This window comes from Lates calcarifer, linkage group LG5 (genome assembly GCF_001640805.2).
Source record: "Lates calcarifer isolate ASB-BC8 linkage group LG5, TLL_Latcal_v3, whole genome shotgun sequence".
Taxonomy (NCBI): Eukaryota; Metazoa; Chordata; class Actinopteri; family Centropomidae; genus Lates; species Lates calcarifer.
Genome location: NC_066837.1, coordinates 22,928,511 through 22,946,506, shown reverse-complemented (window position 1 = coordinate 22,946,506; position 17,996 = coordinate 22,928,511). Strand labels below are relative to the sequence as shown.

At 40.0% G+C, this 17,996-nt stretch overlaps 1 protein-coding gene across 1 annotated transcript; it reads right to left on the bottom strand.

The window, feature by feature from the left end:
• Positions 1-2,174: 2,174 nt before the first annotated feature.
• Positions 2,175-17,752, bottom strand: slc2a15b (solute carrier family 2 member 15b). The gene is made up of 12 exons (XM_018664600.2): positions 17,650-17,752; positions 15,811-15,909; positions 11,094-11,254; positions 10,829-10,953; positions 10,432-10,577; positions 9,927-10,059; positions 9,535-9,722; positions 7,018-7,128; positions 6,355-6,456; positions 5,766-5,841; positions 4,373-4,500; positions 2,175-3,146 (listed from the first exon to the last, which is right to left on the bottom strand). The coding sequence occupies exons 1-12, from the start codon at positions 17,692-17,694 to the stop codon at positions 2,928-2,930; spliced, it is 1,533 nt and encodes a 510-aa protein (XP_018520116.1). The 5' UTR covers positions 17,695-17,752; the 3' UTR covers positions 2,175-2,927.
• Positions 17,753-17,996: the final 244 nt, after the last annotated feature.

Below are 17,996 nucleotides of genomic sequence, written 5' to 3'. Positions count from 1 at the left end.
TGCAATTAATTACGCAGTGAGTGTGGCTTTGTTGTGTGGGAGAGCATTTTATCTGTTGGAATGCTTCCTTCGCCAGACTGTGATGCTATTTGTTTGATTTATAGCCTCTGCCTGCCCGAGGCGGAGTGAGCCCGCGTGTGAGTGTGTGTTTTCACATGTGCACAATACTGTGGCATTATCCACAGAAATATACTGTAGTCTCAGTGACAAGGAGCCCTTTGTTTGGGAGTGACGTTACATATGAACAGCCACACAGTCCCCGTCCGTGGCCCTCTCCCAGGACTGAAAGTCTTTTGTCCATTTGTCATTCAGCAGCAAATCAACAACTCTAAAGGTTGACCTTCCATCACCCAGTCTGTCTGAAAGTGCTGTGACACCCAGATTTACTGCACCACCACCACCACCCCCAAAAACAATCCAGATGTGATATGCTGATGTTATCCACACTGGCCTGGTCGACCCCCCCCCCCTTCTCTCCTCTGTGGCATCAGGACAAGCAGGGATGTGACAACATTTATCCATTCTGCCTCGGTTGGGGGTTTGCTGAGCCCTTCTGCAGGGGCTGACAGATGGATCAGCAAGCCTAAAGGCAGTGGGAAGGGGTGAGACAGAGAGGAGCTCCACTTCCTCATCCTTCAGCATACTGTATGACTCCCAAATTTGCCATACAGCGTCACATGGTATATGGCAAATTTGCGACTCCGGCAGAGAGCTGCAGCCATTATGGTGGCGTTTCATGAGAACGGTGCTATTTCTGAGACTGTTCACATTGTGATCACACTATTAAGTTTGAGCTCAATGATAAAACCTTTCTCAGAAAATGTCTCATTTACATGTCGAGGACTGAATTGCAGTTCCTCAGTAACTGAGCATGTTGTAGTCTTATTTGTTGTGGGAACCAGAGGCAGGAAACAAGATTATGTTTAATAAACAATACCATAATTCGATATACTGGAGCGCTGCAAGTGTCTTGACTGGTTGTTTCTTGTCTCTCACAACAGAGGTGTGAGACATTTAGAGATATTTTTCCTCCTTTGGACTGTGAAAACATCACATGTCTGTTCTTGAGTTATCAGCTTCCAATTAATGATTTATCAGTGCATTGTTATTATAGAGACAAATACAAGCCACATTACTTACTTACAAATTACTTTCCCACAATTGAAAGCTGCTCATACAGGCTCCATAAAGCACTTGTAAATGTTGAGTAAACAGTCTCACCACTAAGTGCATTTAGTGGCTATTCTGGAGCTTTCAGTCATTTATGATTGTCATCAGCACAGGGAATTATAGATGTTCCAATTAGATTTTTTTCTCGCCACTTTTAGATTTCTTATTCTTGTTAGACAATATACACCAAGAAGTGGGTGAACTCTATCTGCTGATAAAGGTCATGAAATATGATTGAAAGCCCCAGAACAGCTACTGTCTCCAATGAGAATGAATTTACAGGCATATTATTAATTAACCATTAGTAAATCTAGTAGTTAAAACTTCTAAACCCCTTATAAAGTAAAGAGTGCTGTATTGCACCACTTGCAGTGTTTTACTCTACAGTGTTCTTCCATAACATCAGTGCTGGGAATCATCTTTGGCTGTGGTTGTCCAAGGCCCACATTTTATTTAGGTATTTGCTTCATGATGTATGATTATTTGTGCTGTAATTGCAAGTAGTTGTTTGTTGTTTGTTACGTTTATGGTTGTTTTTGGTGAGAGGCAATAATGCCAGATGATGATATTTCTCTGTATTTTAATTTTCCATGTAAGGAGGCAACTTCCAGTCATTGGTGTCACCACAGCTAAATGAATGTGAAGTAAACATTGGCCCCAAATGAAACTAAAGTGTTGCGATAGCTCAGAAATGCTGTTTGGATTTGATGGTACAGTGGGGTAAACTTAGAATATAGCTTCCTGTACATGAATATATTTTTTTGTTTGTTTTTTGCTCTTATTTTTGTGATTATGAGGGCCGTTCAGAAAAGCCAATACAGCAGAACAACAAAGAGACAGATTTTCAAGTGTATATTTTTAACAGTCCTCATATCTTTCGTCGTCACACCACCATGTATTATACAAAGTGGTCTTGTAAAACAAATAGCAGTTATAAACACCTGAAGAAACTTGTACAGCTACTTTGATGTGATATTTTGATAAATTACAACTCTTAAACAAGCTTTACATACATGTGCATACTGTATATTTGGACAAGAAATATGAAATGACTACTACAGTAGCCACAATATCCAGCTCTCTTAAGTAAAAGAGAAACAAAGTCACTGAAAGATGAAAAGAAAGACAAGACAAAGCTCAAGTTCTTTATCAAGACCTTGAGCTCGCCAGTGTAAACAAGCAATAACAGTATACATCTTATTATTCACATGACGTCTCATTGCCTTTAACTGCTGAGGGAAACATCTCAGAGATGGATTTCATACCTACTCTCAGTACGCTGATGGAAGCACTGCCACTGCCTCAGAGTTGAATACAGTACATATATGCACTCTGTACTGAGCAACAGAGGGAATTCAACACCAAACATGAACAACAAAGTGATCACAGGATGTGTTTAGAAGAAGTGGAACTAATACAGAGATGAAAACTTCCAAGAGCACTGTAAGAAACCAACTCAGTCAGTGTAAAAATGCTGCAAGATGCTGACAAATGGATTAAAATGCCACTGATGGTTGATTTGAGACACCACATGACTTCTATCTCACATAATTTACAGGAGCTACACTTTGGCTAATCCATATTTCTTGTGTGTGTGTGTGTGCGTGTGTGATTTATCCATATGTGTGCACTGGTCTTTGTAGTTTTCAAATAAAGCAGCAGATCTCCCTGTGGCCACACCTTTTACCTCTGCCGTACTAAGAGAAGAAACCATCATTAACATGTAGATCCACCTCTTCTTTCCTTTTCTTGGGCCCTTACTTTTCACCAAGGGTTCCATAGCCGTTCATTATAGCCAATTTCAAATGACCATTGGGAGTCAACTCCTCTTCAAGTATGTTGTTCTTGGCAGCAAACATCTGGCTGATCTCCATAAAGGTTTTGCTCTTGGTCTCAGGAATGACGAAGATGGTGTAGATGGCCACTCCCAAACAGATTGCACAGAAGATCAGGTAACAGTAAGGACCTGTAGCCATCTGTAGTGAGAGGACAGTGCAACATAAAGTGCAACTTTGATTAAAAGAATACAAATAGGGGCTCAGAAATGTCAAGTTTGTTGATTTTTTTGGCCACTTGGTAAACAAGCTGTCAGTACAACATTAATATTTTACCACCTTATAAAGTTTTTATGGCTAATAATTCATTTGAAGGCATGTTTCTGCCCCCCTATTGACTGTATGTCCAATATTCAGTCTTCTGTTTGCTCTGTTTAGGTCTCCACCAGCTGTTGAAGGAAATATCTGGCTCTTTGTGTTCACCAGCTGGCTGCTAAAGTTGTCTGTCTATCATTTAGTGCTGAGGAGGTAGCACAGTAATCATATTAAAGCTTTTTTCGTTAAGAAAAAACAACAACAACAAACAGCTGCCTGCTCCTTCTGGATACGTGGACGATAAGAGTGGTGAGAGTAAACTAGAGCAGTAAAGCTGTGGGCTGTGGGAGTGTCACTACAAGCGACATTGTTCACATTACACATAGTTGTTTGAGCCATTGTTAATATAAAAATACTGACATGTGCAGCTTTAAAGGGGAAACTGAATATTACATGGAACTGCTGTTGGGGAGTTAGACCTGTAAAATATTAAAATATGACATGCAAACAAGGCTTTGTTTACTCAGCTGCTTTCAAAGCCACATTCAGATGTGAAAATTGTTATCAGTTACAATATAGAGATGGTCCAGGAGGGGATTTTTACAAAGATTGCAATGCTGCAACTCTCGCTCAGAGTGAAAAATACAGCTTCTGACAGCTCTGAAGTTGTTCCTTTTACATATTTTCTGTGAAATTAAAACAGAAAGATTAAGGTCCACTTCACTTTCCACACAAATGATCATTGTCCTTTGAGTCTGTTCGCCTGGAATAACACTGAGGATAATTAGGGACAGCGAGGTTGCAATTTTAATTGGTATTAAAGTTTATTGGTATTTGGGGAGTCACCTCTACTCAGACTAAGCCAGACAGCCCATATCATTATTGCCCTGTGTCTGACACTGCAAGTGTAGCCACAACAGATGCTGGATGCAAAGTCAAGATGAAGTCAAGATTCTCAAAGCCAACTAAGCTATAGATTCAAACAAAAGCTTTGATTTCAAAATCATACACAACAAGTCACATGCTTAAACTTAAAATGCCCTCTGAGAAAAATAATTTGAATTTCACTGTTTGCAAACAGTACTGAAAGTAGAGTATATGTTTTCTCTGACCTCTAGGAAGGGAAAGACGAAGCCGATGGTGAAGTTGGACAACCAGTTGAGGCAGCCGGCCACAGTGTAGGCAGCCGGTCTGTGTGACTGCTTGAACAGCTCTGCAGTGATCAGGAACGGCACACCAGCTACACAGAAGAGACAAAAACATATTATTTCAGAAGACAAATTCTGACAACAGCAAAATTCTCAGCTAATCATGGTTCACTCCACATGCACCTCATCCATTGGTTTTGATCTAACTAGGCATCCTATCAAGCCGTCAAAATACAAATCACATTTAATCACTCAGTACGATTGTATGAATCCGTCGGGTGTTGTGGAAATTAACATCAGCGTCTTCATTCATCAATTAGTTTATCAATATTCCCACTCTGGACTGTTCTTTGGCAGTCATTCAAAATAAACAGAATGTGATAAAACAAATGATAAACATTCCTCAAGCCCCAGCGCTATTATATTACACTCCTTTTTCTGCATGTACTTCATTATGTGTTCATTATTAATCAGCGATCATAGATTGACAAGAGAGGAAGATGTTTGTCAAATTGGCAAAACTCCAACTCTGAACAAGAAACAGAATAGCTTCGCCTGGACTTTTGCATTTCATTAGTTTGATATGTAGGATCCATGAGATGTTGTCTTAGCTTTTAAACACACAATTCTTCATTGTTAGAAGTGAAAGCTATGAAAGAGAAATATACATTAGTAAAAGCTCTAATGAAGAGCTTTCCGAATGATGTCCTCATTATCTGTGCATGATAATTGCATAGAGGAAGGTTTAATATCATCAAACCAATAACTAGGCTATAATTTGTCAACATCTGTGGTATGTATGGGGGGCGTCATTGCGCATGCAAGGTTTTGTGAGAAGCAAACCACATTCATCACGGCTAGCTTATGAACAATGAGCCATTAAAAGTCTAATTGCAGCAACAGAAATCCTCATCCGTGTGCCGAAGTATAGATTTTGCCGGCTTGACGGATGATGCTATGTAAACCAGATCCGTTCTAATTCATCATCCTCGCAGGTCCACTCAACATGGCTCCCAACGTTGTAAACTATTGCCTCTTAATTCACTTCACTCAACTCATCCAGTGTACAAATGGCTGTGGGAATGGATGTAGTGTGGCAGTTATAATTTCCTAATTTACAAGACTAATGAAATACAATATCTCTTCACACTCAGAGGAGGAGATGGGAGGGAGGGATGCTGGGTTTTAGGGTTTGGTGCCTGCTATTGTGCAAGCATCCAGCAGGGAGCAGTGTTACCTTACACACAGGACTGCCCAAACCTAGTACTGTCTTCTGTGGATGGGAAAAGTTGACTCTAAGTGTCTGAAAGAGATTTCAGGCAAGATGCAGAGAGGGTAGAGTCACTGAAGCATTTACCTGGACCTATGCAGAAGCCAGCAATGATCCCGACAACACAGCCCACACTGATGTAGCGCATGAAGGTCAGCTGCGCCTGTGATTGGTCAACGTGAGTCATGAGTCTGAAGTCATGAGTTATAAACATTGGTAAACAATTTGTACAGTATTACATAATTATTCATTTTAATATATTTAATAATTCTGATTATATGTAACATATAGGTAACATGATAAGTACCGCGTGCAGCTCCTGACATTTACTCCATAATTACACATAATTACTTTCTTGCATGTACTGTTATTTATAAGTCAGTAGGGGTTTCCCAAAGTTCAATCAGCTGTTTACTGAAGAGAGAGAGAAGGTAAATATTTTACTTTTATGCTCATATTCTTAAAGAGGTTTTTATGCAAAAAATATTTTGTGTAAAATGTTGACTGAGTGAGTTTTAAGGGAAACCAATTATAAATTAGACATAGATTTTAGTTGTATGTAAATTTGGTAATGTACTTAGCCCCATTAAAAACATTGCACTTCATGCCCTATGCCACAATCTGCATGTTAATATAATATATTCCTACACCAGCAGGACATTAGATGACACTGTACCTGTAAGAGGACAGACACAGTGATCCCAGCACAGCAGAGTCCCATGAAGAGGAAGCCGCCAATCATCAGAGGTCTCCTCCCCACACGCTCGATTGTGAAACACTGAAAAAGGGACAGAGAGGCAGGACCTGTTGTTATTGGCTGGCCACAACAGACATCACCAAAAATGAAGAAAACACTTTTTATGACTTTTTATTCCTCTGAGCATTCATTTCAGCTTATTTTGTGTCTACTGGTACACAGATAACACATTAAGTACTATAACACACAAGTCAACAGTCATTAGCTTTTTGCCTTAATCAGTTAATGTGTGCTGTCCATGATAGACATACAAACAAAGTCAAAGGAAAAAAATGAGAAATTAAGGTCTCATAAAAGTCAATAATATTTGTCACATCATTGTACTGTTTATTGATTAATGTTTATTTTAATAGAGACAAATACTTAGTATGGACCAGTGCCACATACTACAGCATTAATAACATTATCTAGTTTGCAATGCCCTTCTGGCGATGAGACTAAAACCTAAAGACTTTCAATTCACAATGATACAAAAATGAGAGAAGCAGTGAATCAGTTAAATGATTAGTTGTTCCAGCACTATATAAAAATACATATAGAGATATAATAATGTAATCTTAAAGTGTTACGATGTCTACTCACCCCCAGCATCCCAGAGATGACCTCAATGGCACCAGTTCCTACTGTTGTGTACTGAATATGAGGTTCTGGGATTCCTGCATTCTTAAATATTTCATTTGTGTAGAACCAGATCTGAAATTGACAATGACACAAAGTTTATCAACATGGTGAATATGTTAAACCACAGACACAGACACACACATAAACAGATGCTTTGCAACTCAAAGTTTTTTCTTTCTCGAGGAGCCAAAAAGTCGCTCTGCTTATTTGGTGTTTCCACGTGATGCATCACAGTGATCATTATCATCAGGCTGAACATCACTCATGCATTTGAGATACAGCATTTCATCAGTATGGACTCCTGACAAGTGCTCCCCTTGAAATTAATTTGTGTATTCTCATTAATCACACTTTGCTGATGCAACATCCATCATTGATGAGGTGTGGACAAGATCGTGATCGGTGCAGTTAAATGCTGTCTTGTTGATTTAGTAACCATACATATAGCATTTCATCACCATTGCAGCACCAAAGTATCTAAAAGCAGAAACATACACAAACAATTAGAAAGTTAAAAGTTGGGGCAAGTTATGTTGTTTTGAACATTTGAATTGTCTTGATAAAGTGTGAGTATATACTAATAGGACTGAGATCTTCTTCACTACATTGAAATCCTGTGTTTCTATCAAAAGAGGCATTCTGCGTTTATACACATGAACGGTTCTTTCACAGAAGCACTAGATGTTGCTCAACCCATAAAACACTGGTGAATCTAAGGACTCAAAGAACTGCTGTTTGACTATTTACACCCATATATTAAAATAGGAATATTTACTTCATTTTTCAATGGTCTTCTTCATCCATCCATTCACAGGCATATTCTACGTAAGTCATGTGGTGGCAGCAGGGAACGCAGAGCAGCCATGGCATAGTTTCCTCTGAGATTTCCTCCAGCCCCCCTAGGCCAAACCAAAGCTGTTTCTAGAACAGCTGACTGATGTAATCCCTTTTGTCCACCTTGTCTGCACCTGTCTCAACAAACCTCTAAATTCTCTCAAACCTCTAAATTCAAAGAGTCAGCAACTCAACTCTGAGATCCTCCTTGATTAGCTCCTTACATTGTCCAAGAGTCAGATTTGTAATCTGTGTTGAAAGCTTGTAGCAGCAAGCACCTTGTACCTTGCTTTATTTTTCCAATGTATTTACTGCAGAAGCTACCAGCAACTAACCAGTAATTAGTGCCATGATTATTTTTGCCTTCATGTATGATACTTGAACCCATTAGCTTTCCAGTTTCTGGCTGTGTCACATTCCACCACAGACTGTTCTGATTTGTATAACAAACCATTTAACAGCAAAAGGACAACATCATCTGCAAAAGTACAAAAAAGGAAGGTTTCCCTTGCCACTTTGGCCTAGTGCATGGTAATGGTGGGAACTGTTGGGTCTCTCTTTGTAAATATAAAAATTTAAAGAGTGCGGTCTAGACCTGCTCTTAAAAGTGCCTAGAGAGAGCCTCTGTTGTGATTTGGCACTATATAAATAAAATTGACGTGACTTGACCTGACCACTAACACCAAACGTGACAATTGTCTTGATAAACTACCCTCAAAAAGAGGAGAGGGGACCAAGTATGAACTTATTAGTCCAAAGCCAACTTGAATGAGCTTCACTTCATAACAGGAGCACAACAAATTCAAGTTTTTGGAATCAAAAGTCTTGTAGCATCTGTCTCAGGACAATATGCTTCCTTGGTTCAGCATGCATTTACCTTCACTCTGTGATTGCATACATTATACCTGCCACTTCTTAATATTTGGCTAGCACCTCTTGTAAATTTGATAGCTAGAAAATAACAAAAAATAAATACTGTTACAAATACTGTGAAGGAATTTGATGTTTTTTCCCTTTTCTTTTTTTTGTGAAAATTGCTGTCTTATTTCTCTTTTTGCAAGGGAATAGTTTGTGTTACATGAAGTTAAAAATGACCAAGATTGTAAGAAAAACCTAAAATTCTCTTGAAATATCTAATTGTGCATTCTGTGTATTGCACAAGGAGGTTGGACACATGGCTTCTTATGCATGTCTGAAGCCTTCCAGTGTTCCTGTCTGGAACAGCTGTGACCGTGGGACTCGGCAGGGTGTAACCCTTTTGGGAAATGATACTAGCATGTGAGCCAGCATGTCTAGAGCTTCCATCCACATGGAGCAATGATCACAAGGATGTGTTTGACGTTGTGTGTGAATGGGTGGACCTTCTTATGCTGGGTAACACTGAGAGAGAGGTCTGGGAAATAATGAGGTGAAGTCCTGTTGCCCTCTGCTTGGTCACTCAGTGACTGCACTGTGGCAGGGACTGTGATGTTTGAACAGGAGGAGGTGCAGATGGGAGGAGCACAGCTGGGAACTGTAGCAGCAGGTGCTCTCACTCACTTATAATAAGTGCACAGTGTGTCTTTGCACATCCAAAATGTAAACACACACACACACTCACAAAGACAGAAAAGACAACAGTCCCACAATGCTTCTTCCACGCACCGCATCAATGCCAGACAGCTGCATGCTGATGTTGACGACCACGATGGTGATGACCTGCCAGCGGACACAGCGGTCCATGAGCAGGCTCCTGACAGAAATGGTCTGGATGGAGGACAAAGAGCGTTGCTCCTCCTGCATCTCCTCAACCTCTGCCTGGATATTTCCTTTTGCACGGTACCACTTTAGGGCTATAGAAAAGAAAGAAAACTTTTAAGATGTGATGAAAATAACAATGAAGATGTCATGATCTTTGAATGATGATCATTTTAAAGAGCAGAGAGACAAACTGTTTATTGAGATAGATAGATTATGGCACAATCTTTACTCCATGTAATCAAATATAAACAAATACAACTTTAGGAAACAATAAAATGAAGTATCCACTTTCTAACCTGCGATGGTGGCATGCACATTTCCCTTCTCTATCAACAGGTACCGTGGACTCTCTGGAAACCATGGCAACAACATCAGCTGGACCATAGTAGGAAACACCACCAGGGACAGGAGAAGAGGCCAGTGTTCTTCCTGTATGGAAGAAAACATGATACCTTACTAAAAATCAGCAGATTTCATTAGTCTACATAGTGTTTCTATATAATGTTTAAAAAAAGCCTCTCTAAAGAGCAGACAGCTATTCGGAAATGGGAGGAAATTTTCTTTTTTGCTTTATTTTTCTGTGCAGCTGCCACATTGACACTCTTCCTCTCTATCTGATGTATTATAAGTAGGCAGATGGAAGGAGCATCACCTGATCAAGTTCTGCAGCATACATGGGAGGGTGGGAAAGCTAGTGGGCCAGCTGGACATGTTACATAAACAACTCTTATATATAACTATGGAACAGCCTCTTCACATACTGTACAAAGCAACTTATTGATTTCACATTGATTTCAGTACCTTTCCCAGCAGCTCATGGAGCCCCAGGACCTGAGCGATGAAGACCCCGAGGCAAATGTGGATGCTGGGAACGAGGCCCAGGAAGCCTCGCAGGCTTTTGGGGGCGATCTCACTGAGGTACATTGGCACCGCGCTTAGAGAGATACCTGTTAAAGAAAGTGTGGGCAACGCAGGCAAATATAAGCAGAACTTTGATATATGAATTGTTTTAATGAAAATCAGAAAATCAATTTTGAGTATCTACATTAGATTTTAGATTTTCTGCTTCCTGTAATGTGCTATTACAGCTTTGCATCTACTGATCTGCAAAAAACTGTAACCATCCCCATTTGCTTAATTTACCTGTAGTTTCTGTTTTATTTTGAGGATGCGAGTGACAGACTTGGGCCAGGCTTACCTGAGTGTACCCCAGTGATGAAGCGTCCACAGATGACCATCACAGGCATCCTGCACGTTCTACTGAAGCCCATCAGAGCTCCTCCTATAAACACCAGCATGGTGGTTCTCACCAGCGTCCCTTTCCTGTCCGTACACACAGTGTATCCTCTTAATGAATAAGGTGTATATAACTGGCACAAGCAAAGGTCGATGGCATTTTACACAAACACAAACATACACTGAGCATGAGTTACATACACAAAACCATCCACACACACACTAACCTTCCAAATCTGGTAACAAGTCTGCCTACTAGCAGGGCCCCTGTCATCCCACCAATAGCAAAGATCGACACAGTGAGGGAGTACAGGACAGTGAGGTGACGTTCATCTGGGGTCCAGTCATAGTTTTCTATCATTGTCTCATTGTAGAAGTCTTTGATGTACTGATGGAAGAAAGAAGAAACAAATTAAGTCAATTTTAACAAGCAAGAGAACAAATAAATTAATTTATCACAATATACACAGCCCACAGGGAATTCCAAAAATATTGTTCTCTCACCCACACATCCTTTTTAAAAAAATCATTTAAAAAAGAAACAAGAAAAAAACAAAAAAACAAAAACAAACAACTATTAAAGATTTATATTCAAGATTTAATTCTTATAACCCTGAGCCATTATGGTATATCCATCACTCCAGTAGACCTGGAACATGGTAAAAAATAGTGCCAATGCAATTTTACACATCTACATCATTAATTATTTCTCCAGTGTCACACATCCAAATGTCAACATTAGTCTTGACATTTCCACAGCACTGGGTGCAAGCTGCAGTGGGGGGTGGGATGAAGAGACGCTGGCATTGTCATGTGCCTTATTTATGCGAGCCCCCACCGTCAAAGTCAAATCATGTTTGATGAGAAAGAGGTCATAAACTGCATGCTTGATAAAATAAAAGTGGTTGTCCTTATGGTGTGACAAAAATATATTGTAAGGGCCAACAACAATATCCATCAGATTTTATTCATATTTATTTGACAGTGACAGTGACTCCACTGAGACCAGACTGTCCTGCAGAATCCATTATATTAAATCTAATTTATCTCAAGAGACACAATTCATTCATGGTCTGTGAGTGAAACATCAAGAAACTGAAAAAAGAGACAAAAATAAGAGTTGGTTTTAGTACACTTATCAGTATACTTCTATTGTCAATCTGAAGGAACTGATGTTTCTGACAGGGTTTCATTACAAAAAACAGAGAGAGACCTTTTCATTAATCAGTTTTTCATGGAACTCTATGAACTGTGTGTGTCCAATTTGCTCCATGAATGTCATCATCTCCAACACGTGCATAAATTGGAAGTCCTTGTATAGTTCGGACATATAGCTGACCAGTGTGTGTTTGTAATTACTATCTTGCAAGAGCCTTGTGCTGGCAGAACAAGAATTAATCAGTATGTCTGTGAAGAGTCATGCAGATCATGGTTATCCAAGAAAAGCTGAATTGAGGGCAACTGAACGTGGTTGTAGGTACATGAAGATGTTTTCAGGTCTGTGGCCTTTCACTGTAGAACCAAGACAGAGGCTGTTTGGGATGAGCCTGTGTTATCTGCATCTCAGGTTGAACTGTAGGAGAAGTGTAGGGGGGTGGGGTCATCTACATCAAAATAGAGAAACCATCCCTCAACAGAGGAGGAGGTCTACAACACCACTTGTCCCCAGCCTACAATGCTGTCCTTTCATCCCTTCCCAAAAGATTTAACAACCATTCACACTTGGCCTCATGTTACTCCAGTGACTCTAATGACTGTTGTTACAACAAGTAGGAGGAGCACTAACAAACCATATGACATCAAATGGTCTTAAAAATGACCCCACAAAGGTCAAATACCTGAGTCTCCTCTCTAGCCAGAACTGGAGAAGCCTCTCGGATGACAGGTGAAACGTCTCTGTATCTACACCCAAGTCCTGTTGACCTAGATCTAACCTTTCTTGGAAGAATCAACCAAGTTAGCCAGTGCATCTGCTATGTGAGATCAGGCTAGAGAATGTACATAGATCTGCTGTTTCAAAGGAAGGCCATCATCTTTACTCTGCCTCAGTGACCTGATTGTCAGCGATTTGATTAAATGGGTTTAATGGTTGAAGAATGTGTCAAAGTGAAACTGAGCATAACATACATAACATTTGTGTGATTTCAGAGAGACCTATTGTGGTTCATCTATTGTATGTATGACCTTGTCTGATTAGACAAGCAGTGGACAATGCAAAGCATGGTAAATCTTGACACTAAAATTACATAGTGCTGCTAGATTTAGGGACACATAGGTCCAATACACTGGATAGCAGCACTAGTATTAATATTAATCTTATTAAGTGGACCAGGTATCAGCCAGACATGACTGATCCACCAGTTGCAACAGACTGCCAACTGAATTTTGAGTACCATAGCAAGCACTTGTGCATAGTTGTGCCTTATTTATCTATGTTTGCCATTTCCTCTTACTCAAATGTTATTCTCACAGGAGGAGCCCCATTATTTTCTGTTCTGCGCTGTTCATTTATTGCAGTGTCACTTTATGTCAGTGCAGAAATAGTAGCTCATAACTTCCACGGTTCAGAAGTGATGTGCAGTTACACTTCATCCTTTACGTTTCCTTCCACATTTTTGCCAGTCATTCAGTTTTAGGCAGTGAGGTGTACAGAAATGGTGGGAAAGAAAAGCACTGGTCTCAGCTCAAGTTTAGTTATCAGAACAGGTTTTGGAAGAGAGTCAATTCAATGCATCTCTAGTTGGATTCTCAGTGTCCCTGTCCCTCTTTTCATGAGAGCACATGTTAAGGTGTATCACTGGCACAACCCTGTATCCTATGCGATGTTCCCTCATAACAATATAGCCCCACTGAGAGTCTAGAGACCTCACTGACACACATGTGACACTGTAAAAACACAATTAGTGTTCATAATCAATGTGGGGATAAATTCATATTTGATCATCTGACTTCCACTGAATGTTAGCAACAAGCTCCATTGCTTTGTGCTTTGAGTTCATATGAGCTGTATGGAGGTTTGCTGGAAAAATAACAATGAGTTCATCAACACCAATGAAGAGCCATAATGTCAATTCATATCAAAGATTTTCTCTTTTCTTCTTATGACCTGGCCTCAACTTTTGTTCTACTTGTACCTAAACCAAATCCTGCTTCTTTCCTCCAACCTTTAAGCAAAATGTAATTACTGCCATTCATTATTACAGGGCCAATGCATTTCAGGCTTACTGATACATAATGATTTCAAAGATTCAAAAACACATTGTAGTATTGGTACCCAAACACCAAATCTCTCCCATTTTACCATGGCTATCTGTATAAAATTAACAGTTGAGGAAGTAGGTGACAAGTTTAGCTCTCTCTAAACATAATATGATTACGACGACACACAAAGCCAGACCATTAGCTTTTTAGGTATCCTATGAAAAGCTATAATCATTTTCTCTCACCTCACTGATTGAACCATCTGCCAAACCTCAAATTTGATTTGGAGCACACAGCCATAAGTAATGTCAGATGACACACAGTAGTGGATCCTTCAAAGAGCACTGAAGTCACATGGACCATGGTTAAATGTTTGACCTAAGCCATATCACTGGTAATTTGGAATATGTGTGACAGAGCATTTTTCTCAGTTTGAACAAGGAAATGCTACTCTTTCAGCCACAGTGGTTTCTGAATGGATATCACTACAGGGCAAGCTACAGGTGAGAGGTGGTAGGCTACAGCTACGTTGCATGTGGAAGCTGCTGTTTCTCTTATGCCTCCACAGAGCTAATGTACAGCTTGACATTTTGGGAAATACACTTATTCACATTCTTTCCCAGATTTAGATGAGTAGATTGATACCACTGTCTCTCTCTGTGTTACATATGGAGCTGGAGTTCGGAAGTGGTAAGGTTAGCTTAGAAATGAGGGGCAAAGAGCTAGCCTGTGTCATCTAACATTAGCCATGCTAAGGAACAGTTACAGCATGTAATTTCCCATAAAACCCACAAATGAAATGTTTTACCTTTCTGTTAGGTGGTATCAATGTTTTAATGTAACTCTCAGCAAGAAAGTAAATAAGGACATTTTTCAAAAATATCTAATTATTTCATTTAAGACAATTTCAAAGATCCTATAATCACATAAAGAAATTGACACATCAGCTAATATAGTATAGTATAGTAGTAAAGATGCCAAGTGTCCTAATTTTGTTTCTATAATCTATATCCATCAGTCAACAGGAAGAAGTATCCACCAAAAGGAGAAAAATTGTTGAAAACTGGTCATGTCCATTCTTAATAGGATTGTGCATTAACCAGACCCAAAACAGCAGATGCAGCTCTTTCCATGTAACCCCTCAGTGTTGCCAGGTCTGGGTGACAAAACCAGCACAGTGGCCAATCCAAACTAGCCCAGTACCTAGAGTTGGGACCAAGAGGCAGTCACAGAGAGCATTACAGCACCTGTGTGCCGTGTTGGCATATGTGTATGTGCTGAGCTGGAGTCAGTTTGGTAGGACATTAAAATATTGCTGCAGACCAGGCAACCCTGCTGCCTCCTCAGAGCGGCACGTTACACTAGCATTAGATACGGAGCTGAAGCTCACATGCTTCAATGTGAGACTGTCCATGACCAAACAGGAATGGTTCAGAGCTTAGTCACATCAAGCAAATCCAACATCGCAGGAACAGAACACACACATGATGGATACAAATGACAGAACATCAATGACATGGTGAGGCACACAGCATCTTCTCCATTTGATACACAAGCCCACATGACTCCGCATGACAATGAAATACAATCAGATGTTTAATATCTCCATTAACATCTAAAAGGGCATCTAAAAGTGTCATCCATTATTACCCCAGGGTTCATCAGAAAAAGCATGAAAACTATTTCAGATGATTATCATGATGACGATGATGTTGTTAATGATGATCTTTTAGTGACACAAACCTCAGCGGGCGAGTTGACCACTGCCAAATTGTAGCCATAGAGCATGGAGCTGCCGAATGAGGCCAGGAAAGCCACCGCCAGCAGTGACTTTGTGAGATGCTGAGGAACAAACAAGTGAGAGTCAGTACAAAAATGTCCAGTGGCCTGACAGGTTGTATTAAGCTAAAAGGTGTGCATATGTAACCTAGTCAATGGGTTTTCTCATACAAAATACATTTAAAAATCACCTCTCTGTGATTCACTCATCACCTGTTATTTATGTGTATTCATGTAGGTCCAATGAGGGAATCATATGAGAACCACACCCTCTAAGTTGTCAAACAAAAACACTCCTGGCTTCTGTGCTCGGCATGTCCCCTCCACCTCCCCACTCCTTCCCCACATATTTGACACTTTTTTCACTGATGAGTTTGCATCCCTGTGACCAAATCAGAAGAAGTGAAACAAACCTGTAACTGGACACAGGCCAGGTACCATTAGCTTCAAAACAAAAAAATACATTTAGCTCATGGCCAATTGCCACCGGGTACCTTTAGCCTGTAAATCATACAAATGTATGCTGACACAGTTCTGTTTGTTCATGCTGAGAACCAACAACAAGCTGCAAACAAAGTAATTCATATTTACACCTGAATATGAATTAACCTGTCTCATGCAGACCTTCTGAAACTGTCCAACCTGATGTTTTTGTTAATGGAGAACAGCTCAAGGTGGTGTCTGACTTTAAATAACTCTTGTCATTTAAAAAGCATATGAAAAATGGTAGCCAGTACCAGCAAATTCAACCTGCCAAATTTTAGGCATATATGACCATACCTAACAACAGAGGCAGCCAATGCTATGATCTTTTCTCACATCACATACTGTTTCACTAATGGGCCACACAACAATTCTGAAACCAAGCTGGGCACCTCAGTTGACCACCCGAAGTATCCAAAGTCATTTCAACCCCATGCTGTCTTCACAGAGGTGGGGGCAAGCTACTGTATTTTCATTAAGAATGGCCTGGAGCTACCCTCTTGGCTGCCATCCTAAATTCCAGCACATTAGGCTTAGCTGACCTCCAAGGGAGAGGGTCAGCAGGATTATACTGTCCATACCTCTGGATGGGGAATGGAGAAAACTGGTAGCAGCACAAATAATCACATGACAACCCCACCCATGACAACTCCTCTCACTGTGATGGAATAAACTTTTACAAAATCCCAGATCCTTATATTTTGAGTAAAATGAATGCACTGCCATGGACATGCAGAATGTTGATGTGGTAATACAAAGACTCAGAGCAGAGCAGGAAACTCTCTGCTCTGACTGAACAATAACGGCACAGATGCCTTAAAGAAACTTAATTTAGTAGGTAATAGCCTGAGGGAGAGAGTTAGATGACTACATGTGAAAATAGCTCATAGCAGACAATGGTGCCCAGTCAGGGTCAGTTTAGCTTGATTATCTGTCAGATTGCAGCTCTTCATATGTTGCATCACTTTGGTCAAAGCTGTAGGGAACCATGTTTAAGACCTAAGTCCTTAGTTGTTTTTCTTAACCTTTTTTGTTGGTTTGTTTTTTAAAAGATTCAGGTTAGATAAAAGTCTTTTTTTCCATTTGCAAATTTTGATACACTGACAAACTTTTCCACACCAAAGACTCCTAGGTATTTCTTCATGATTGGTTAAAATGCACTGTGTAATAAGCTCTGTCTGTACTGACAGTCATTTGGAAAAAATATGTCAAAATAAAAGTGGTAAATAACAGATGTCACATATTCATTAACTCATTAAGAACTCATAATGCATTTTGGTTACACTTCAATAAATTCTATAAACATTTTTCAAAACTCACCGCGCTTGTTTTTCCATCGTTTTCCACTAACAGTTCCTCCGCCATTTAACAAGTCGCGAAAAATAAGACCTCTCCGTGTGTGATCTGCTCGTTTGAGATGAGAAACAACTCATATGCAATAACTTTTCACAACTCTTGAGCCTGCATCCGTCCATTTGTAGTTCTCAGCCATGCCCCTGTGTCACAGAGGAGGCGTGTCGCGTTGACGGGTGGATTAAAGTTGAATTAAAGAGCTTGACCCGTCCCCAGCCGTGGATCACATAGACCAGGCAATTTATCTTGCGTCCTGGTTTATATCCTCCATCCTGCAAATACAGTCTATATTTACATTTTGACTCAACGTGAAG